This window comes from Microcaecilia unicolor, chromosome 10 (assembly GCF_901765095.1).
Source record: "Microcaecilia unicolor chromosome 10, aMicUni1.1, whole genome shotgun sequence".
NCBI classification, from domain to species: Eukaryota; Metazoa; Chordata; class Amphibia; order Gymnophiona; family Siphonopidae; genus Microcaecilia; species Microcaecilia unicolor.
This window is the reverse complement of record NC_044040.1, coordinates 166,600,051-166,624,112: the sequence shown is the minus strand read 5'-3', so window position 1 is coordinate 166,624,112 and position 24,062 is coordinate 166,600,051. Positions and strand designations below refer to the sequence as shown.

General features: G+C 41.2%; 1 protein-coding gene across 1 annotated transcript in view; it reads left to right on the top strand.

Annotated features, from left to right (window-relative positions):
- The first annotated feature begins 2,873 nt into the window (after nucleotides 1–2,873).
- Nucleotides 2,874–24,062, top strand: part of AP1S3 (adaptor related protein complex 1 subunit sigma 3) — a 35,613-nt gene continuing 14,424 nt past the window's right edge. The window contains exons 1-2 of the mRNA XM_030216165.1: nucleotides 2,874–2,977; nucleotides 19,149–19,327. Coding sequence (XP_030072025.1) covers nucleotides 2,975–2,977; nucleotides 19,149–19,327 — 182 coding nt within the window. The 5' untranslated portion in view covers nucleotides 2,874–2,974. The remainder of the gene's footprint in view (nucleotides 2,978–19,148; nucleotides 19,328–24,062) is intronic.

Here is a 24,062-nt window from a genome sequence, read left to right as displayed (position 1 = left end):
TTTTATGGTCTGTGTCCCACAATTGACAAAATGGATTTGGATAGGCTGGAGTGGGCTTCGATGGCAATTTCAGTGGTTGGAAACTAAGGACAAGCCCAGTGGACTTCAATAGTCTATGTCCCAGAAATACCGAAGAGAGTTTTATACAACATTCATTGTTGGTTTAATCATGACTTGATAATGAATGTGACTGTAGGGTAGACTGGATGGACTGTTCAGGTCTTTATCTGCCATCATTTACTATGTTACTATGTTATAAAATAGAAAAGTTTATTATTATACATCTTCTGAGCCTTTGGAATCCTTGGTCGTCCTCCCACTTTTAACTCATTGTGTTGTTGTCCATGGGGTGTTTTGAGTTCTCTTTCCTACAGTGGATTAGTTCCATTATACCAAAAATAGTTGAGAGAAAAAGAACTTCTAACCTCATGTTTATGCTTTACAGAGTTGAGTGATGGAATGTCCACCACTTTCAACAGTGGAGCAGTAGAACATATATGTATATTTGTGACCTTACGAGACTGGGAGACTGGGCGTCTAAATGGCAGGTGACATTTAATGTGAGCAACTGCAAAGTGATGCATGTGGGAAAGAGGAACCCGAACTATAGCTACGTTCCACATTAGGAGTCACTGACCAAAAAAGGGATCTCGGCCTCGTTGTTGATGATACGTTGAAACCCTCTGCACAGTGTGCTGCGGCGGCTAAGAAAGCAAATAGGTATTATTAGGAAAGGAATGGAAAACAAAAGTGAGGATGTTATAATGCCTTTGTATCGGTCCATGGTGCGACCGCACCTCTAATATTGTGTTCAATTCTAGTCGCCACATCTAAAAAAAGATATAGTGGAATTAGAAAAGGTACAGAGAAAGGCGATGAAAATGATAAAGGGGATGGGACAACTTCCCCATGAGGAAAGGCTAAAGCGGCTAGGGCTCTTCAGCTTGGAGAAAAGACGGCCGGGGGTGAGATATGATAAAGGTCTATAAAATAATGAGTGGAGTGGAACGGGTAGACGTGAATCGTTTGATTACTCTTTCCAAAAATACTAGGACTAGGGGGCATGCGATGAAGCTACAAAGTAGTAAATTTAAAACGAATTGGAGAAAATTTTTTTTCACTCAACATGTAATTAAACTCTGGAATTTGTTGCCAAAGAATTTGGTAAAGGCGGTCAGCTTAATGGGGTTTAAAAAAAGGTCTGGATGGCATCCTAAAGGAAAAGTCCATAGGCCATTATTAAATTGACTTGGGGAAAATCCACTGCTATTTCTGGGATAAGCAGCATAAAATGTATTGAACTTTTTTGGGATCTTGCCAGGTATTTGTGACCTGGATTGGCCACTGTTGGAAACAGGATGCTGTGTTTGATGGACCTTTGGTCAGTCCCAGTGTGGCAATACTTATGTACTTATGAAAAGGTACCAAACGTGGGGTGTGTGACTTATTTATACCACAAGATAGAGCAGTGGTTCTCAACCCAGTCCTCGGGACACACCCTAACCAGTCAGGGTTTCGGGGTATCCACAATGAATATGCATGAGATAAATTTGCTTGCACTACCTACATTCTATGGATAGGTGTGTCCCAAGGACTGGGTTGAGAACACCTAATCCTGCCAAATTTCAGGCTCAGGTATGGACTAATTACGTCTTTAAATAATGAGAAACTTTTATCAATAAAAAAGTAATTTAACTGCAGAAATCACATACCTCACTTGAGGTACCTTAGACACTTGCAGTGTTTAGGCTGTAGAACATGAAAAGCATCAAAGTTGTGAAAAAAACCTGCATAGCCCCATTCTACTGACCCTATAGAACACAAAACTTTAATGAATGAAAGCTGCCCAAATTTACCCCTTGAAACTTTTATAGTCTGACGAGGCTCATTTTCAAAGCACACAGACTTACAAAGTGTTAACTTTAGAAGTCTATGTGCTTTGAAAATGAGTACCCTTACCTCTATTATTGGCAACCCCACTTTTGGTACCTTTTTGCTTAGTGGGTCACAATTGTTTCCTGTAGATTATACATTTTTTTTGCTTGAATCATTCTCAAACCAGGGTATTTATTTATTGCATTTGTATCCCACATTATCCCACCTCTTTGCAGGCTCAATGTGGCTTACAATTCATCATGGATACTGGAAATAGAAGTAAATATACAATTAATTTACAGAGGGTTTTGTGTTACATGGTGGCAAAATACATGATAGTGTTAAGCAAAAAAAAAAAAACATTATAAGACAGTTCTAGAAGTTTTAAAGATTATACAGTTACACATGTTGATCTTTGTGATATATCTTGTCGAAGAGATAAGTTTTCAATAGTTTGCGGAAGTTGGTCAATTCATAGACCGTTTTCAGGTTACGTGGCAGCGCTCGTATAGGAAAAGGTAGATGCATGCATTGATTTGTATTTCAAACCCTTACACTTGGGAGGATGAAGATTAAGGGGTGTGCGAGAAGATTTTTTTGCGTAAAGTTTACAGTGACAACCTGGGAATCCACCAGGCCTATACAGAACTAGTATCACTGAGAAATGCAAATAGGCTTAAATCTACGGTCTACAGTTTTTCCTAGTGTCATGCCCCCAGTTTATTTAGCTAATGCAGTAATCATCTATAATCCTAATAAGATTATATAATGCAGTTCAATTTCTTTTTTTCTTGCTAGTAAGTGATCAGAGAGGGAGAGAGAGTCGTGCAGTCGAAATTCCCTTCCCTCCCCTGCCCTGGGTGCTCTGTATTATAGCAGGTAGTAACAGCAACTCATCTCCCTGGGCTCTGCCAGTGATGTAGGCGTGCTCTTCCCCCGAAGAATTAGTAAAGAGAAGGGAGGGGGCTGGGTAACTTTCAGTTCAGAGCATTGTGGGAAGAAGCAGAATGAGGTCCTGAGAAACTCACCTGTCACAGGTTGAAACGTTCTGATCTCAGCCCTGCTACCTGTGGCCAAACGGGCTCTGGATGCTTCTGACATGGTGCGTAAACTGCCTAGTTTGAAAAATAGTTTGTTTGTTTTCTGTCTGTACTAGGGGAACAAGATTTATGATGGGAGATGAGAAAGGAAGTAGCAGAGAGGGACTGAGAAAGGTATCGGAAGCAGGTGGAGCCACCTGGGTGCAGTAGGTGAACCAGTTTCTAATGCTCTTTCACGTTTCTAAGCGCTGGTATGAATTTATAGTTCTGAATGATATCGAGAACAAATAAGCAGTAGCAATATTATTTTAATTGAATCAGATCAGCTGCTTGCAATTTTGCTCAGGGTTTGCCTGCTGAATCGGAACCCACAGTAACTCCTCTGGCAGCCAGTCAAACAAGTCTGGCAGTATGGGGAAAAGACTATAAGCTGTGAATTTACCTGTAATAAGTCTTCCCCCACTCCCCCGTGACCAGTTAAATCACTAAGTAAAGAACCTTTACCGGAAATGTTCAGGACCCCATGGGAAATAAACATAAACCGAATTGTACTTCCCTCTCTGTGCATGCCGATGTAGATTCTGCCCCTAGATTGAAGAGAGGTACACAGTAGAATGCTGTTCCTAGCAGGTTTGACTTTAGTTACAGGGGAAACAAACAGAGCCGGTTGCTTTGACTTTGAACAGTTCTCAGCTATGTGTGCTGTAATTTTATATTAAATCATTTCGGTCAGATCTACAGTGTTTCCTTTTTCCACATAACCATAGCAGTGATCATCTTAAAGCTGTACTAGCTTTAGTGAAGCTAAGCCACGATGGCTGTCTAGGACAGCAAAAAGCAACTGTAACGAAATGCAAAACAGTAAATTCTGATAGCTGCACAAGGGTGCACTGTTGCCGGCGGGGGCGGGTGTAAATTTCCCTCAATATTAGAGTTGCTAGTTGGCTCCAGATTCACTTGACAGGGTTGATCCAGCCCACTATTAACCCTCTGCAGGCAGGGGCTTGTTGTCTTGCTTTTCTTAGGAAATCCACGTTGGAAATCAGAACTACAAGTCCCTGCATGCAGCAGGGTGAACCCAAGGCTGGATGAACCCTTTTGGGTGAACCTGGAGCCAATTGGCAAATCTACTCATTATGTATACTAAACAAAGTTTAATATTTAGAAAGTATGAGGTCCAATTATTCATCTTTTCAGGATCATTTTGTTTGAGTTTAATTATCAAAACTGGGGATGTGGAAGGGAGCCTAAATGCATAAAAGCTATGGGGCTAAAGATTCATTTAATGCTAGAGTACTCTGTCCTGGACCTGGCTTTAATTTCTCCTTAAGACATCAGTATTTCATGAGGACCCTGTACTGCAGTTAAGCTGAGTTATCTTCCTGTATCTTTGAGCACCTAGAATGATATCACTTGACAGCTTCCTAAGCCTCCTTTAGGGAAAGGGAATGGGACTTGTTTACACTGTCAGACTACTGAATGCAATTCACACAGTAATCACATTTGACGGTTGGATTCAACATATTACTTCGGACTTGAAAATGCCAAAACAGTTGTCTAACGTTATCCTCCCAAGAGCATCTGCCTTCCCTGCATGGGAGTTAAACTGGGGTCCCTTGCTCCATGCTGTCCACCTGTTTTAGCAGGCATTTCTCTTTCAAGAGCTGCTTGTTTGATGTCTGGCTCTGTTTCTATGAACTAGACTGTGGATGTCAGTATTTTCCATGGACCCTAGCACTAAGTATCTCATACATAGGGCCCACCATGTCACACCTGTTTTCCATAAAAGCTCTTCACATTTAAAAAGGCTGATTTTCCAGTCCCTGTAGAAACGGCCCAAGTTTACACTGCTGACTGCTGAGAGGTGGGAATGCCTAGGGTGATTAAGGTGAGGATGCAGGGTGTGGTGAACATGAGAAGGGGCCAAGGGTCTTGTGTGTGGCAGTACATGACTAGGAGGACAGGTTGTTTGAGACTAAGGCTGGCTTAATCATTAGGCAAGTCTAGGTGGTGGCCTAGGGCAGCAGCTTCTGAGAGGTTACAGAGACCACAAATAAGCAAAACATTAGGTCCTGATGGTTATTATTTCACACCCAAAGGACTATTAGCCCGTTCTTTTACTTGCAGGGAGGGTGGGAAATTTTCAGATAGCCCGTTTACCTGAGTAAATGACTCTTGTATATTACAAACACGCATACAAAGTAAGTTTAATATTCAAAAGTATGATGTCCAGATATATATTTTTACAGAATTATTGTGGGAGGGCTGGTGGTGGAATGATCATAATTGTTGATGAGAAAAAATAAAAAATCAAAACCTTTTTTTTTTTTTTAAGTACCAGAGGCTGTCTGTAAGAGATGAAACTCATGCTCATTCTTTATTTTTGTCCCTATCAGACCGACCCAGACTAATGGTAATTCCTCCTACTAGCAGAAGGAGACAGTCTAAAACCGCTTACCTTCCCTATTTTTGTTGGTACAGCAGGGAAGCCTATCATTATTGCTTTGTCTTCAAGAGATGACATCATCTGGACTGGTGTAGCAAAAACTATTATAGGCTCCAGTAGCAGAGGCTTTTTGTGGTCTTCTGTTGTTGGGCTGGGGCCCAAGGAATGATAATCTGAATAAGTTGCTTCCATATCTCCTCCTCAGGAACTACTGGCTGCTTCACATGAGGTTAGAGAGCAATCCTTTGAAGCTCTTTTTTAAACAAAGAAGAGGCAGAGAATGGATTGTAATGGCCTTGGCCACCCACAGAGAGCAAAGATGGCCATTCTTGGAAACAGCAGAAGGCTAGGCATCGCATAAGGAGCTACACTAGGAGCCCTGTTCACTTAGATACGCTAGCGTTTTTAGCGCATGCTAAACGCTAGAGACACCCATATATTCCTATGGGTGTCTCCACATAAGTATTGCCATACTGGGAAAGACCAAAGGTCCATCGAGCCCAGCATCCTGTTTCCAACAGTGGCCAATCCAGGTCACAAATACCCGGCAAGATCCCCAAAATGTACAAAACATTTTATACTGCTTATCCCAGAAATAGTGGATTTTCCCCAAGTCCATTTAATAGCGGTCTGTGGACTTTTCCTTTAGGAAGCCGCCATGTGCTAGTTTTTAGCACACACTAAATGCTAGCACGCCTATTGCTCGGCTTAATAAACAGGGCCCTAGATCTTTTACACTAGTATACCTGTTTTCTTGGTAAGCCTAATAGTTCTTTACATTTCTTCATATGTCCTTTTGGCCATCTCAGAAAAAAAACATTCTTGTAGCTCTTCCCATACCAGAATTTGATTGGAAGCCACCGGTTACACCGCTTTGTGTGCTTGCTCCCACCTTATATAATGAGCTGCTCCAGACTAAGGCTTTTAAAACCTCCCTCTATAAGTTTAAATCAGGCTTAAACATTATGTCTGATTTCCATTTACGACTTTTAACAGTTGATGGTCAATGAGTTCACTGGGATATGATGAACCATGGACTTGTTGAATTAGAAGAGCAGCTGTGTACCTTTTTATTTCTTCCGCCTCTGTCGTCTTCCTTTGTGAGGTTAGTAATGGGCTTTTAGAACTATAAACTGCTCAGAATAATACTATGTTTATAGTATATCAGACTTGAAAGTTGAAAAGGAGAGTTTTAAAAAAACAAAATAATACCAGAGAATCTCTTTTAGGAGCTAGGCTGCAGCAGTGGTTTGTTCCTCCAGCCTCCTAAACTTGAAATCTCCAAGGTCTGTCTTCTGAGGAAAGACCTTTTCAGTGACGATCTATTCAGCTAGGCTTAATTTGCACTGTAAGAACTGCCCTGCATGGATCTTTATGTCCAGATGTCCAAGGATAAGCTTTCCTTGTCCATGATAACCATTGTTTCCCCCTAAAAGTATTTCTCAGTTTCACTTGAGTTGGGCCATGTCTTTGAGAACAGCAGCAGAGAATTGATTTTAAGAGGACATTATGGTGATACACGAGGGTAACAAAATCATTCAGGAAGACACAGCTCTTTGTCTTACATGGAAGACCAAAAAAAGGGGAAATGGCCTCAAAAGCATCAATAGCCTGATGGGCTGTTATTGTCACCTTGATCCATCTGTTAGAGGTCATAAGGTGCCACAGGAGCTATAAGTGCCCACATTGAGCCTGCAAATAGGTGGGAAAATGTGGGATACAAATGTAATAAATAAATAAATAAACTTCAAGGCCTAAGCATACTCCTGAGTAGGGTTTGGATTTAGTTCACTAGACCAGGGGGTTTTAACCAGTGGTGCCGGTATCCTCAAGCAGGGTACGGACCAGGGTCTTGAAATCCGAGGCAATTTTATTGAAATTTCCAGATAGAGTGAAGACAGTTATTGGTAGTATAACTGTGACTATTGTAATTTTAGTGGCATGTTAGCGGCTAACAGTGACATATGTGGCTGTCGGTAGTCACTAGTGGACATGTGGTTTAGGAAGAGATTATGAGGGTTTCATTGATCAGTTTGGGTTTGGAAACCAAAAAAGGTTAAGAACTCCTGCAGTAGATGATACCTGGGTGGCCCTGCACTTTTTTCACATTATAGCATTAGCTTAGCCAGAAAGCAAGTAAAATGGGCTGGTGTGCATTTCTTCTTCCCTTCCCTGCTAAATTTAAAAATTTAAAATAACTTAGCTGGTGTTGATGGTTTAGAGTGATGCCCTGATTGCTGTGCTTTTCTGAGTGGGAGTTTTGGAGTCTGGATAGAGTTACCATATGCCCGATTTTACCCGGACAAGAGGACACTGCAAAGCGTCTGGGCGGGTTTTGCCAGCCTGCCCATTTGTCTGGATTTGCGGGTGGGCAAGCAGGCTGGCTTGTGGGCAGGTGGGACGTAGGGTGTCCTCCCCTCCTGTACCTTATTGTCATGCCTGGTGGTCTCATGGCCTCTTCAGGGCAGGAAAGAGCCCCCACTTTCCTGCCCAGTGCTGCTGCAGATCATCATCTCTCGCTCCCGTCACCGCTTCAAAATGGCTGCCAAGAGTTCAAGCGGAGGACTCGCGAGACTTCCGCAGAAGTCTTGCAAAGTCACTGCTTGAACTCTCAGCATTCATTTTGAAGTGACACCAGGGACGAGAGGTCTGCAGCAGCGCCGGGCAGAAAAGAGGGATCTCTTTCCTGCCCCAAAGAGGCCATAAGACCACCAAGGCATGACGATAAGATACAGACTGCTAGAATGGAGACGGTTATAGTCAATATCCTATAAATTTCCTATTATTTAGATTTTAGAAGAAATATTACAGCTTTTTTTCTTTTTCGTAGATCTGTTTTGAATATGGAATAAGTTTAAAACTTGGAATCAAAATTCAGCTTTTTAGTTATAGAATTTTTTATTGTAGTTCTACATGTTTTTATATAATTCCCAGAGATTATTTTGTCTTCTTTAGTCTGTAATCTGTTTAGAATCACTAAGTTGTTAGCAGAATACAAATTGCAATGTTATGTTAGTTATAATGAAGGTCCTTGTTAAGAGGGCATAACCCATTAGGCTGGACTGTAGTAAGACTCGAGGAAAGTCAGTTAACAATTAAGCATAATTGAATACTAAAAAAAAATGCATCACATTCCACAGCACAGTAGTCACAAGTTATGCCTAGAAGATTGATTGTGTTCTCTGCTGTGAATATTTAAATAAATTTTGGACCCGATAAAAGAGTACACTGTGTTTCTTGCTTTGATTCCAGTGTATAGTGAATGAACTGGTACAAGACAGAATTATTTTTGAATGCTATTTCCTGCTATTGCATTGCAAAGCAGAAGTTGTAACTTAATATAGCAGACAAAGCGGTCAGTGTCAAGTTTTGAAACATGTGATATAAACAGGGTGGATAGGCCAGGATATCTGGTATCCTTGTACAGGAATTTAAATGATTTTCTTTTAAGGTTAATATAGGATTTTACAGTTGGGATCTTTTTATTTTGTGATAGAATGTTGAATGTAAATAGAGATTGAATACATATTTTGTAGCTAAAAAGCCCTGACAATCATGGCAATGTTGTAAATTAGTACTTGTATGTTTTGAAATATTACTGAAATTAATGAAGTGGAGGAAATGGATCTCTGAAGAGAATTTAAGGGTTCTTTTAGTAAGCTGTGGTAAGCGTTAGTGTGCACTTAACTGCAGCTTAAAAGGGCTTATTGTGGGTCACACTCGGGCATCCTGTGGCAAGTTTTAAATCTACAAACACTATCTGCGCGCTAAAAAGTTTTGGTTTGTATTTTTGTTTGAGAGGTGTGTCTAGGGCAGAGAGTAGGTGTTACCACATTGATCAGTTAGTGTGTCTGTATTATTACACGCAAATTGATTAGCATAGAATTACCACATGAGCCCTTAGGGCTAGATTCTATATATCGCGCCTAAAAACCGGTGCTGAAAAAATACGCCTAGGTGTATTCTATAAAGTACGGCTAAATTTAGGCATATTTCCCCATGGTTTATAGAATATGCCGAGCGCCCATCCACGCAACTTAATTTAGTTGTGGGTAGTATAAATGCAGACGCCTAAATTAGGCACAGTCCGGATGTATTCTATAAAATCGTTTATAATTTTAGAAATGCCCATGGCCATGCCTCCTTTTCAACTATGCGACTTAGAATTTACGCACATCACATTACAGAATACGCTTAGACAGTTGTAAATGTTAATGCCAATTAGTGTCACTTGTTAAGTGGCACTTCTCGGTGCTGATTGTTAACTAATTAAGTTGTGTGTGCAAATCCAGAATACGAATGGATTGGTGTGCACAATTTAAGTCATGCTATATAGAATCCAGGGGTTAATGCCGACAAAATCTGTGTCGGTAAGTGCTCTTGTGGTAATTCTGTTTAATGACTGTGTGCTAATGACAACATTAGTGCGTGGCCATTTCTAGAAAAAAAAAACCCAGAAAATTGGCAATTTTCCGGCTGCGGTAAAAGTGGCCTTAGCACGTGGGAAACACCCACATAAAAGCTGGCCTTAGCATGCCTTTGCTGCGGCTTAGTAAAAGGACCCATTAGTGTTCGGCATTCACGGAAAACTACTCTAAGATTTTAAAAAGAAACCTCAGTGTAAATCTCCTAGTCATTTTTGTATTTACATAGTAACGTAGTAGATGATGGCAGATAAAGACCTGCAGAGTCTGTTCAGTCTGCCCAACAAGAGAAACTCATAGCATAAGGTATGTTGTGATTATTACAAATGTATATTTGACCGTGATTTGACCCTGCCATTTTCAGATCATAGACTGTAGAAGTGTGCCTGGCATTGTCTTTGTTCTTCCGCTTCTGAAGCTGTCATCAAAGCCCTACTCCAGCCCATCCAAATCTGTCCAGCCACAATCAGGGCACAGACCATAGAAGTCTGCCTGGCACTGGCCTATCTGTCCAGCTATGATCAAGACACATATTTGTTTCTTTTAAACTTCCTCTATTTTTATCTTTGGGTGAGGGTATTCAGTGATTAGCCAAGGCACACGAGTAGGGAATGCTCTTTACTGAAGAGCATCCCCTTCAGTACAGTGTATGTAATCATCTAGTTATGTCAAATCAATTTGACATTTCTGTAAACGAACTGCTCAATGAACTGATAAATCTGCTGATGATATGAGGAAATAGAGAATCTGTGGAGTTTTTGTAAAGCTATAACAGATATCCTTCAGAAAATTTAGTGAATTGATTGATCTGCAGTAGATTTTCACATATCCCCCATAATCCACCACAGAAAATATGGATTTGTTTTGTTCAAAAGGGTTGAAATCTGACCAGTTCGTGTTCTGACTTAAAATTATTCATTCATCCTAGCAAACCATCTCTCCTTTCAAATAACCATATCTTTCCAGGATTGAACTGATATTAAGACAAAAAGCAGTAGTATGATACAGTTCAGCTAACTGAATAAGTTTGGCTCGCCCAAACTATTTATGGCACTATATAGCACTAGTTTAATGAAACTGGAGTATGACAGGGCCTCTTCTTTATTGCTCCAGAAGAAGCAGCATGTTTCTCAGCGTAATTCACCATTATAATGGAGATTACAAAGGTCATCATGATAGAGCTCTTCAGAGCTTCTTAGGGGAGGGCTTTTAGATGTGGGTGGACTGAGATTCTTTAAGGAATTGTGTTTATGGGATAGGTTGCAGAGGGAAATGTTTCTAGTTATTGCTTAGAGGTGGAGTTTGAAGATAATAAAAGTTCCTGTTTGAGCACATGGCTTTTGCTTACCTTCACCACCATCAGGACCCTAGGAGGAGAGGGGGGTTTCCTGGAAAGGCCAGATAATCCAAGGCTGAGTCAGCCTTATTGTCGACCAAAGGCAGTAACTGGTTGAAAGGAGTGCTCTGGGTGGGCATAGGGAGCCCAGCTTGAAAGCAGGAGCAGGGAAGAGCCTGTTCAAGGCCAGAGGGTGCAGCTCAGTGAAGTGCAACTCTGGAGGAGAGGACAGACAGGGAGCAGAGGCGTAGCTAGGTGGGTCACCAGGGGAGCGGCTGCTCCCCCCCAAATAGACTTCCACTGCACCTAATTTTCACGCAATCTATCAAGTTTAAAATACACATCGGTGCCGTTGGCAGTCCACTCTCCACTCCCCCACGCCCTCAACCTGGCTATGCTTTTGACAGGGAGGTCTGATCCTGGAGGAGTTTGCTGGTGACCACCAATGATACCAGTACAGTCTTGGATTATATAATCCAAAGGGATGGGTGATGGACTGGAGGAGTTGTATATTTGTGCATATTTCAGGATGGCTCTAAGCAATTGTTCAATTGATGCAAATGACTGTAACCAATAGTCTTGGATGGACAGAAAACCTCTTAAACCAAATGCTGACTATATATAAGGATTTATGGAGTTTGGATTTACTGTCTGTTGAACAGTTCAGTAAAGTTTGCTTAAAAGTTAACTCCTTAGTGTGGCAAGTATTCTTTAAGGGAGAGAGTGAAGAGCTTACTTCTGGACTGGTAAAGTATACTCAGAATAAAGCCCAACTTAACATCCTTTTTCAATAGTAGCTCAAGGTGAGTTATATTGAGGTACAGTGGGTGTTTCTCTGTCCCCGGAGGGCTCATAATCTAAGTTTGTACCTGAAGCAATGGAGGGTTAAGTGACATGCCCAAGGTCACAAGGAGCAGGGAAGAGCACTTATTTTTCAAACAGACTGAAGGGTCCCAAGATAGTGCTAATATATACACACTTAACCAGCTAAGTTAATATTTAGCGCTGGCCAGTTAAATTTATAGCAGCCAAAGATAGGCCTGCTATTTTGGTGGCCCAATTTGGCTGCTTAACTTGGCTGGTGAAGCGCTGAATATTCATGCTAGCCAGTTGTCTCATGTGATAAAACCTGTTAGCTGTTATGTGCTGATGTGAATTTTCAGTGCGAGATAACTGGCCATCTCCTGCTTGAATATTCACAGATTCTATTTAACTGGCCAGGAGCCATTTTTGACTGGATAAATAATGATGAATATCATCCGGTCAGTATTTTTGAAAAGAGTAAACAAGTGATTCACATCTACCCATTCACTCCATTCAGTATTTTGTAGACCTGTAGTACTTCTCCCCTCTTCCATCTCTTTTCCAAGCTGAAGAACTCTAGCCACTTTCGCCTTTCCTCGTAGGGAAGTCATCCCATCCCCTTTATTATTTTTGTCACCCTTCTCTGTATCTTTTCTAATTCTGCTATATCTTTTTTTTTTTTGAGATACGGTGACCAGAATTGCACACCATGGAGCAATACAAAGGCATTCTCATTTTTGTCACAGAAAGTATTTTTTCATGCAGTGCAAACTGAGATGTGGAATCTGTTGCTGGATGGTGTGGTCAAGGCTGCTAATACAATGGGAGTCAAAAGAGGTTCCTGGAGAGAAAAGTCTAGAAACTATTAGCCAGGTAGACTTGGGAAAGCTATTGTTTGGCCCTTGAAATGGGCTATGAGAGGACTTAGGGTGATCCAAGATGGCGACTTGAAAGGATGCGAGGATCGCTGCTCCTGATCCCCTGGCCGTGCGTCAGTTCTCCTATTAAACAACATGGGGAAGCGAAAGGGGAAAGCAAAAGCTCCTACCTCCCCGAGCCAAGCTATGGGCCCTGCTGCTCGACAGACCGTCTTGAAATCGTTCGGAGTGACGATCCTCGGAGAGAGACAACCCGTTTCTACAGGGTCCGCTGCTGTTGAAGCGGACCATAGCATCGAGGAGGCTTCGCTTAGTCCTCCTCCGAAAGCAGCCCCCCCGCGACCAGGAGCAGGCTTTAGTATGGCGGAGGTACAGGAGGCTGGTGCGATTAGTTGTATACCGCCCCTGCCAACTGTTTTGGGAGGGCCCGTTGTATCCTCGACGCCAACCAAACCAACAACGGAGAAAGTTGTTCCCTCGTCTTTGGATGGTGTTTCTGCTCCTGAAGAAAACCGAGGACTCGTAAGACCAGCTGTGGTAACGCTCGAAGCGCTCTGGGACTCAGTTCAAGGTATACACACTTCTTTACAACTTATTTCTTCTTCTTTTAAAGGGGAAATAACTGACTTGAAAGAAAAACATAAAGATCTGGCTGAAAAAGTCCAAGGGAACACTGATAAGGTAACGACATTGGGAACGGAGGTTTCTAAATCTCAGAATGTAGTAGCCACTTTAATCAAGGAGAGAGAAATTCAAGCTCGTAAAATATTATATTTGGAAAATCAGAGTCGCAGGAACAACTTGAGGTTTATAAATTTCCCCAAATCTCCCTTGATTTCCCCTTTGGATATGCTGAGGAAGTATTTTACTGATGTATTGGGGTTACCAGCAGCAAGTTTTCCACCCGTTGCTAGGGCCCAGTACATAACTGGAATAAGGTATAAAGATGGACAACCTCAAGCTGCACCGGACCTGGATTTGACCCATTTTCTAGAAAGCTCCTTGGAGATAGTGACTGAAAGGACAACTTTATTAGTTACCTTCGCACTAGAGATGGACAGAAATAATATATTTCGGACTTATTTTCGCCATATTAATACAGAATTTATGGATTCAAGAGTTCAGATTTTTCCGGACTTGGCGAGAGATACCCAGAAGAAAAGAAGAGAATTCTTGTCTTGTAAGACAAGAACTCTCAAGCTTGGTGCTAGCTTTCATTTGAAATTTCCATGTAGATGTTTGGTATCTCTCAATGAAAACAATTATATATTCTTTGAACCCTTAAAGTTGTTACAATTTATTGAGGCACAAGAATGTGTGGAAAAGCCTTTAACTGTCTCTCAGTGAGGAAAATGCTATTATGTAGGCTTGCGGGATTTTGTTCACTCTCTGAATTTCATTTATATTAATTTTCCTTTACTTTTTTTTCCTAGTGCTTGGATCATAGATTTGATTTGTGGACAAATTATGGAGGAAGAAATTTCCGTTATTATTGTTAAAATTATTATATTTCTTGTAAATTTCCATTACATTTACATGGATATGTAAATGTTAAAAGATATAAATAAAGTATAAAAAAAAAAAGAAATGGGCTATGAGAAATTGTTGTATGTTTTGGGATCTGTTGGGTACTTGATACAACTTAAGTTCTAAGTACCCTGTACCTCAGAAGGAGAGTTGCATATACACATAGCTACATTCTTGTTCTCACTTTAGATATTTGGGCATTATTGTTGAAGGTTTTGAGAGGGCAAATTTCAAAATCTGTGCATTTTGAAGCAATGTCCACAGGTACTTTATAAGTGAAATGTGCACCAGTTCTGAAAAAAGGTATAGGCATATTTTGGTTTTTGAAAATTTCTCAGGAAAATGTTCAAAGATATACTCTTCAATGGAACATTTTGTTAAGTTTTTAAAAGTATTTTCTATGTGCATTGTGCCTAACCCTTATCTTGAAGTGCTTCTACGAAATGTGGTCTAAAATACAGGCACTGTGGATCAATATGTGCACTTTTACCTGGATACAGGGTAAGCAATTTACAAATAGCTCTTTTGAATTTTGAAGCAATGTCCACAGGTACTTTATAAGTGAAATGTGCACCAGTTCTGAAAAAAGGTATAGGCATATTTTGGTTTTTGAAAATTTCTCAGGAAAATGTTCAAAGATATACTCTTCAATGGAACATTTTGTTAAGTTTTTAAAAGTATTTTCTATGTGCATTGTGCCTAACCCTTATCTTGAAGTGCTTCTACGAAATGTGGTCTAAAATACAGGCACTGTGGATCAATATGTGCACTTTTACCTGGATACAGGGTAAGCAATTTACAAATAGCTCTTTTGAAGGGGATTCTATACATGGCACCTAAAAACTCCGCACAAAAAACATTTTTGCCTAAGAGTTTTCTTTAATGGCACTTAGATTTAGGTACGGTATGTAGAATTAGTTGATATCCCAGTCCTTAAAACTATGCACATTCATTGACACCAATGAAAACATGGTGTAAATCCTGGCACATAGATTTAGGTGCACTAGGCCAAATTCTATAACTCCGCGTGTAAATTTCAGAACACTGACAAAATGCCCATTTTACCATCCATAACCATGCCCCTTTTTGACTGCACACATTAGAAGACGGGCACACTGTGTTACAGAATACAGTTAGCGAGTTGTACACATAAATTCTAATTATTGCCAATTAGTGCTTGGAATTACTTGTTAAGTGCTGTTATCAGTGCTGATTGGCTTCTTAAGCCAATTAAGTTGTTTGCATGTTGTTACAGAATACGCTTGGATTTCGGGGCAGATCTCTAGACACATTATAAAGAATCCAGAGGTTTATCCATACAAGTAGTCATTTGCACAAGTAAATGACTTAAAAAAATCCCCAAAACTTTGCCTCTAAAAGTATTTATGATTTTGATATTATCTCTTCTGTAATAATCCTGATATAACTTCTTATATGTTTCTCAATTAGACATGATCTCTCATGTGTCTGTTTAGCAAATTGGGGCCACACTAATGTTCTTTTGAGTATTCTTTTTTATTTACCCTGTTCCCCACTATATGAGGGGAAATTCCGTTAACTGGGTGTGTAACCGGCACCTTGATTGACACTTAACAAGTGTAAGTGCACTAAATGCTGTTCTATAAGGGGTCACTTAAGTGCTATAGGACTAGATCCAATATGTGCCTTGTGCCCAAAAACATTGGCGTTAAGTGTCATTGTATAAAGGGTCGCTTAGCGCCATTCTGTGCCAAACTTTTAGATGCTGGACTTATGCTTAGTAAAACTAGATGTAAATATCGACGCCAAACTTAGGTTATTTTGGCCATATTCTGTAAATCTGGGGGAGAGCACATAAACATAAGAGGGGTGTACACGTGGATGGAATGAGCATGGATGTGTCTCACACTGTAGAGCGCACTTAGGTCTATGGCTATTGTAAACTGGTACACCTAAATGTAAAGGTGCATCAATGCCGATTTAGCTAGTATTCTATAATGGAATCTTGGTCCCAAGATACCATTATGGAATAGGCACTTGGGGGACCGATGCTCAAAATTCACCGTTAAAAACCAAGTGCGTTTAGACAGGGCCACCGGGAGACTGGGCCCCACACCTGCTGCCCTCGCCGCCCCGCCCCCCCCCCGAGGTCACTGCCGCCACTCCCCCCGAGGTCACCACCGCTCCCCCCGAGGTAGCCACAGCCACTGCTTCCCCCTCCATCCCCTCTGAGGTCGCCGCCGCCGCTCCCCCCTCCATCCGGCACCGTGCCGGGCCCCCTGCATTGAAATTGCAGTCTCACCTCCGTGAAAGCAGCACTGCAGGCAGCAGAACACCCCCCTTCGGCCCTCCTTCCCTCCTTGTGTCCCGCCCTCGCAGAAGTTATGTCAGATGAGGGCGAGACACAGGGAGGGAAGGAGGCCCGAAGGGAGGCGTTCTGCTGCCTGCAGTGCTGCTTTCACGGAGATGAGACTGTGATTTCAATGCAGGGGGCAGACGGTCAACGACGGAGGGCGGGTGGGACTGCGGTACCGGGCCCCCCTTGGAGGCCCGGGCCGGGGAATTTTGTCCCCCCTGCCCCCCCTCTCGGCGGCTATGCGTTTAGATCCGCAGTTGAAGTTAACGATTTCAAAATAGTGAGCAATGCTCAAAGGAAATAGCATGCAAATGAGATGCATTCAATTTCAGCAAGCAGCTCGGTACGGAAAGCACTTAGTGCATGCATAGAACAGTCACTTGCTAAGTGTCGATGCTATATGCATGCCCAAGAAAACCGTGCAAATACTATTAAAATATGAAGCAGATTGCTCGGCCGAGAAGTCGCTGTCATATTATTATGGCTCCAGACCTCCCGGAAAGGTAGGTGCTCCTTTCTGTGCATCGCTGAGAATGTTTATTTTTATACTAATCAGCTTGTTGTAATACACTTGCATAGGATTATCGTTGGCTGCTACCATGAGCGTTAAGATCGATGTACAACACTTTTGTGTCTTACTTGCTGAATAACATGAATGCTAAACTGGCTAGAACCAGTCTAAATCGGACGTTGCTAGCAGAGTAAGCTTTGTGCATCTGGCCCTCAGTGTGCACCGTCGAGGTGCCTAACTTGAGGCACCAGGTTATAGAATTGCCCTCTATGGTTTTGTTTGCTTTCAGCTCCTTTTTGGCAGCATGCATTAGAATTTATGCACACCACTTTACAGAGTACACCGCCTAGCAAGTTTTGTGTGTAAATTCTTATTAATGCCAATTAGTATCAATAATTGCTTATGTGGCAATCAGTGGCGTAGCCAGTATGGGGCCCCGTAGATTTGCCCCTGGACCCCCCCTCCCGCCGTCGCCTACCTTTGCTGGTGGGGGACCCCAACCCCCGCCAGCTGAGCTGAGGTCCTCTTCTTCCCAATCCCGCGCAAGGCTTCGTTCTAGTCTGACGTCCTGCACGTACAACGTACAGGACATCAGACTAGAACGAAGCTGCGTACGTCTAGTAGCGCTTTAGAAATGATAAGTAGTAGTAGTAAGAGGACTTCAGCTCGGCTGGTGGGGGTTGGGGTCCCCCGCCAGCAAAGGTAGGCGATGGCGGGTTGGCGGCGGGAGGGGGGGTCGAGAGTGTCGTCGGGGGTGGGGGGTTCAGCAATGGCAGGGGGGGGTCGGCGGCGCCGGCGGGGGGGGGGGGGGGCTAAAATGTGCCCCCTCACCTCGGGCTCTGGACCCCCCCTCCCGCCAAAGTCTGGCTACGCCCCTGGTGGCAATTATTGTCTCCGATTGGCTTGTTAAGTAATTAAATTGCACATGCAAATCTAGAATACGACCAGATTTGCTCATGCAATTTTGGTTGCGCTGTATAGAATCCAGGGGATAATGTTGGGTGCTGAAGACTATTAATAAGTCCTGGAGTCAGAATCAAAGGCAAAGGTTAGATCTGTGCAATGTTGTGCTCTGTTGGAGATTACATTTGGAAATTATCATTTTTGCAAAACATGATTAAGACCTGTAATTAAGTTAGAATTCTGATTAGATGTTGGGAGCTGGCCAGTGGTGTTCCTTGATCAGCTGCCACCCAGGGCGGATCACTTCTTCGCACCCCCCTGAATGCAGCATCCCCCTCCTGGTTTTTGCATCATACTACCTATACCTGCCTATTTCTGTGTTTTTTGTGGGTCTACCAGCCCTCTGTGGTGTAGGGATTGTGGTACAGGGGAATCATCTCCACACATGATAATATTACATCTGCTCTGAACTAGTGGACAATCGAGATCAACATGTTAGGGGTTTTCAATGTTAGTCTTATCACATGACCTGATTCTGTGTGCTAGTATTACAATTTATTTTACTTAGCTTTTTTTCCCAGTGACAACTGAAATGGACCCCTTTAATATGTTTGTTCCATGCTGCACAATTTAGAAAGCCTGAGTCTGGATATTGGATGCCTGAGGTTCAGGAAGTAACTACCACAAAGAGAATTACTTCCTTATTTAAGGGGAATTCATATAGCTATAACACTATTTTTTGGTTCCCCATATCTAGTTTTATTTTCAGATTCATTGCCATCTCTGTCCCTCTCTTTACAATGGCTGTATTGTTTTATTACTGTAATAGTTTATTGCTCTAGTTTATATGACCTTATCCTTTTTTTGCCAATGATTCCTTAGACTGGCCTGCCTGTTTTAAATAAATGTTTCCAAAAAAAATGGAAGAGACTTTTCTGATCAGTTTATTAGTTCTGAAGTTCAGTGATTTATTATTATTTTTATTTATTTATTTTTTTACATGAAAGGATAGAACCATCAGAAAAGATGTCTGTATTCATCTAGTACTGACTGCTGTCTTTGCCCCTAGATCCGTTTTATGCTGCTCTTCAGTCGGCAGGGGAAATTACGACTACAGAGATGGTACATCTCGTTATCTGACAAGGAGAAGAAGAAAATCACACGGGAGGTTACTCAAAGTATCCTGGCTCGCAATCAAAAGGCGAGCAGCTTTGTGGAATGGAAAGATCTTAAACTTGTTTACAAAAGGTGTGAGTATTTTTACTAGAATTTTTAGTTTTGAAGCTAAACAACTTTACAATCACCAAAGGTGACATAAGAGAAGGTCTCATCACGGACTCTGACTTCAAATTGGATAAAATACTGAAATGTTTGTAAAAAGTATTGAAACCTACACAGTATGCTAGGGGGCTGAATAAACCTTGGGATGACATCCAGTAAATAATTTCAGACCCTGAATCTCATGTTATAGTTTTAACGATACATTTTGAGCACTTTTTATTTTCCAAATAAGATGAGGGTGACCCAGCTTTAAAGGAAATAAAAAAGCTACAATAAAGTAGGTCCATTATTTCCAGTCTGTCTATTTGAGAAAAAAAAAACTCGGGGGCAATTCTGAAAAGTGGCACCTCCTTTAAGGCACACCAGTGCAGTTCAAAAGGAAGGCATGGCCATTTACGCCAAGCCTATGGCAGAGGTAAGTGATTACACCTAAAATTCTCATTCAATGTATTTGATAGTATTCTATAAGATGCATATGTGTGTGTGTTGATGGTGGACACATACCTATGGCCTGCCCTGCCCACATGTACACCCCTTTTGTAGGTGTATGCTAAGGCATTTACCCCCCCCCCCCCCAATTCTATAAAAGTCACCAAAAATTGTGCACAGAAATTTGGGTGTGTTCCCAATTTGTGTCTTTAATGAAACGAGCTAATTAGTACAAATTGGCTTTTTAACAAGCAATTATGGGCACTAATTAGATTTAATTGGAATATATGTGTGTAAATTTAGGCTTGGGCTCTATGCCTAAATTTTATGTGCAAGTTGAGAAAGGAGGTGCAGAAATGGAATTGTCATTGGCGGAACGGGGGTGTTATAGAATGTTATGGAACTTTTAAGTGTGGCTTATAGAATAACACTATTTTCAGTGCCGTATGTAGAACTTGCCCTTTAAAGCTACCTTACAGAATGACACATTAGTGCATATAACTGCCAATATAGGTTTTCCTTGCAAATGAAAGGTGAGAGTAACTGTTTTACACCATTTATAGAATTGCCTTTTTAGTGATTTGGGCCAAAAAGACCAACTTAGCTGACTTCATATGTAGAGGCAAAAATCATATCGGAGTGGATTATATCTCCATCTGGAGTAACGTACCAGCAGTTTAATGGGGGGAGAGGTGTTTTTGTTGTTAATACTGATTTTAAATGAAAAGCCTAAGAACTTTTTTTGTAGCTTATAATGAGTTCATTAATGTCTCATTTATTCCATATTGCATACTATACCTGTATGCATTATAACCAACAGCACAGCATGTACTGAATACGCACAATACTGTTTGAAGAATTTAAGAACTATTATGGGTGCTTTCATAGTACATTATCTTATAAAATGCACTTTACACATCCTTTGCATGCATGGAATTTTATTAGCTTATACCTTTTATTGGAGTTACAGAAAACAGTTTATATAGAGCAGGGATGGGCAACACACTTTTTTTTTTTTTGCCTGCCAGCTCCAAAAGACTAGATTTACTAAAATGTGTTTATATCAGTTAATGTGATTTAACATATGTTAAATTGTATTAACCTCTATAAACTAAAGCATGTTAATATCTGTTTGTTAAGAAAAATCTAGCCCTATCTTGCAGCTCTCCAACCCAATCAAAGCTCCAGTGAGGCCCTCAGGTCAACAATTTTGGCCAACATTGTTAGATGTACATGAGCTATGAGACCACATAGGTCCCTCTTCCAGATGTGATTGCAAGAGTGAAGAAAGGAAATATTTCCCTAGAGAATTCTGTGAGGTTGAAATTTCTGTATCCGAGGTCATATGGAGATCAAATTTGAACCTATTAGCAGATGTTCAGCCACTGGTGGTGCTAGAAATATTAAGAGCAGGTTGTCAGGGAAGGAAAAGGTTCAAAGAAGAGCGACCAAAATGATAAAGTGAATAGAACTCCTCTCATATGAGGAAAGGCTAAAGAGGTTAAGGCTCTTTAGCTTGGAAAAGAGACAGCTGAGAGGAGATATGATTGAGGTGTACAGAATCCTGAGTGGTGTAGAACGAATAGAAGTGAATTGATTTTTTTTTTCTCTTTCAAAAAAGTATAAATACTAGAGGATACTCAGTGAAGTTAACATGGAAACACTTTTAAAATGGAGGAAATATGTTTCCACTCAACAAATAGTTAAGCTCTGGAACTCGTTACCGGGGGATGTTACAGCAGTTAGTGTATCTGAGTTTAAAAGAGATTTGGACAAGTTCCTGGAGGAAAGGTCTATGGTCTGCTATTGAGACAGACATGGGGAAGCCATCGCTTGTCCTGGGATTGGTAGCATGGAATGTTGCTTCTATTTGGGTTTCTGCCAGGTACCTGGATTGGCCGCTGTTGAAAACAGGATACTGAGCTAGATGGACCATTGGCCTGACCCAGTATGGCTATTCTTATATTCATAGATTTGCATGCACTGCCTCAATTGAATGCAAGTCTAACTCATGAATATTCATTGTGGATATCCTGAAAACTTGACGGGACTAGGTTTTCTCCGAGGACTGGGTTGGGAATGACTGCCTTAACGTATGGATCACAGTACTCTAAATTTTACATGTGCAATCAGTAGGTAAAATTGAAGTGTCTTGTTATGAAATGAGGATGTAGGTGCCTGCCTACTTTCCTTTATAGAATAGGCTCCCAATAGGTGCTCCTTTATGAAATTGCCCTGTAAGAGGGTAATTTTTTACCTCGACACCTAGGGCTCTGTTTACTAAGGTGTGCTAGCGCTTTTAGTGTGTGCTAAAAATTAGTGCTTGCTAAACACTAGAGATACCCATGATTCCTAATCATTAGCGTGCGCTAAAAATGCTAGTGCGCCTCTAGCACGGCTTAGTAAACAGGGTCCAAATATAACTGCTTCTTCGGCTTTGCGTGGCATCTGAGAAGAGCTCAGCGCCATGTTTGGCAAGTCGGTCTGAGTTCTGACCTGACAAAGCCGAAGAAGCAGAGTTATATTTGGCATGGTATAAGGTATGTTGGAGTTGTAACAAGATTTAAAGATTAAATCTAAGTAGATAGAAAATTGAGGGGAAGTAGAGAATCCCTCACCGTATTTTGTCTTGGTTATAGTCATCGCCCCTGAAGACGCCTAGAGTGAAACACAATTGTGTTGGGCTTGATTACAACTGGAATGGAATCCTACAAATGCACAGTGTGATGGGAGGATATAGTGGAGAAATTAAAGAGTTGCAAGAAAAGAATATACACTTTAGTGAAGACAAAAAAAGCAGAGGAGAGACGGCAGCAGCGGCAGCTGTCTGGAGTATGTTATAAACACACTAGGAGGAAAACATTTAAAGAACCAGAACTTGCAGGAGATATAAAATGACCCAAGTTAAGGGAGTACAATAGACTTGTGATAGCCTTTCACAGGACTCTGAAAGAAACAATTAGAGCAATTACAGTAGTAGCGGTGGTCACAGGGAGGTTAAACGACCACATAAAATGGGTGTATAATTGATGTATAGTTGTATCTTTTAGGCTTTCTGTTACATGAGAGCTGGTTTTGATAATCACACTGTGCCATGGATATGATTGATGTATGAGTGTAGTGTGGTGTACAAGTGTAATGTGAGTGAAGGTGTGAGGATAAGAGTGTTAATTTAAAAATTTGAATTTATGCTTTATAAAAGAAATAAATGAATAAAGACATTGTTAAAGCGTTGAAAAATCAAAGGACAAGTTACTGGGAAATGTGCATAGTAATAGGCCGAGATATCGCTTTTCTGTGGTATAACCAAAGTGGTTTACATATATTACTGGCTCCCCATCAAAGAACGTATCAACTTTAAACTTCACACATTAATCCACAAGATAATACTTGGCGATTCTCTGGCCTATATGACAAATCTAGTTGACCTCCCAGCAAGAAACATGTCTGTATCCTCGCGAAATTACCTCAACCTGCACTACCCCAACTGTAAAGGTCTCAAGTAAGCTGCATTGAGCCTGCCATGAGTGGGAAAGCGTGGGGTACAAATGTAACAAAAAAAAAAAAAGTACAAAACGTATGGATCCAATTTCTCCTTTCTGGGCAGCCAACTCTGGAACGCCCTCCCTAGATATATCCGATCAATCCATGACCATTTACCTTTCAGGAAAGCATTAAAAACCCATTTATTCAAGCAAGCCTACCCTAAAGACTCTGATTAAACTTATGAACCCATCTACCTAACGAACACCGAAGAAACAACGACATTGACCCAGACCATATCTCCCACATCACCTATCCCTACCAACCCATCTATTCTATCCATTCTATCACTATCCCCCATCTCTACCGACCCATCCTTGCTATTCCTATGTTATATTTAATTTCTTACCTTATCTAACAAAATTCTGTATAACCTAATACTATGTAAGCCGCATTGAACCTGCTTTTAGTGGGAAAGTGCGGGATACAAATGTATTAAATAAATAAATACTTGTTCACACCACCCATGTGTACTCCCACAACAAAAGTACTCCATGCAAGTGACCCTTGAACTTATATCCTGGTCTATATTTTGTATAAGGTTAAGGAAAAGGGGAAGACCTAGAGGACATGAATTGAGGTTGCAAGGGGGTCGATTTAAGAGTAATGTCAGGAGCTACCTTTTCAGTGAGGGTGGTGAATGCCTGGAATGCCCTTCTGTGGGAGGTGGTAGAGACGAATGCGATAACAGAAATAAAAAATGCATGGACTAATACAAAGAATTCCTAAA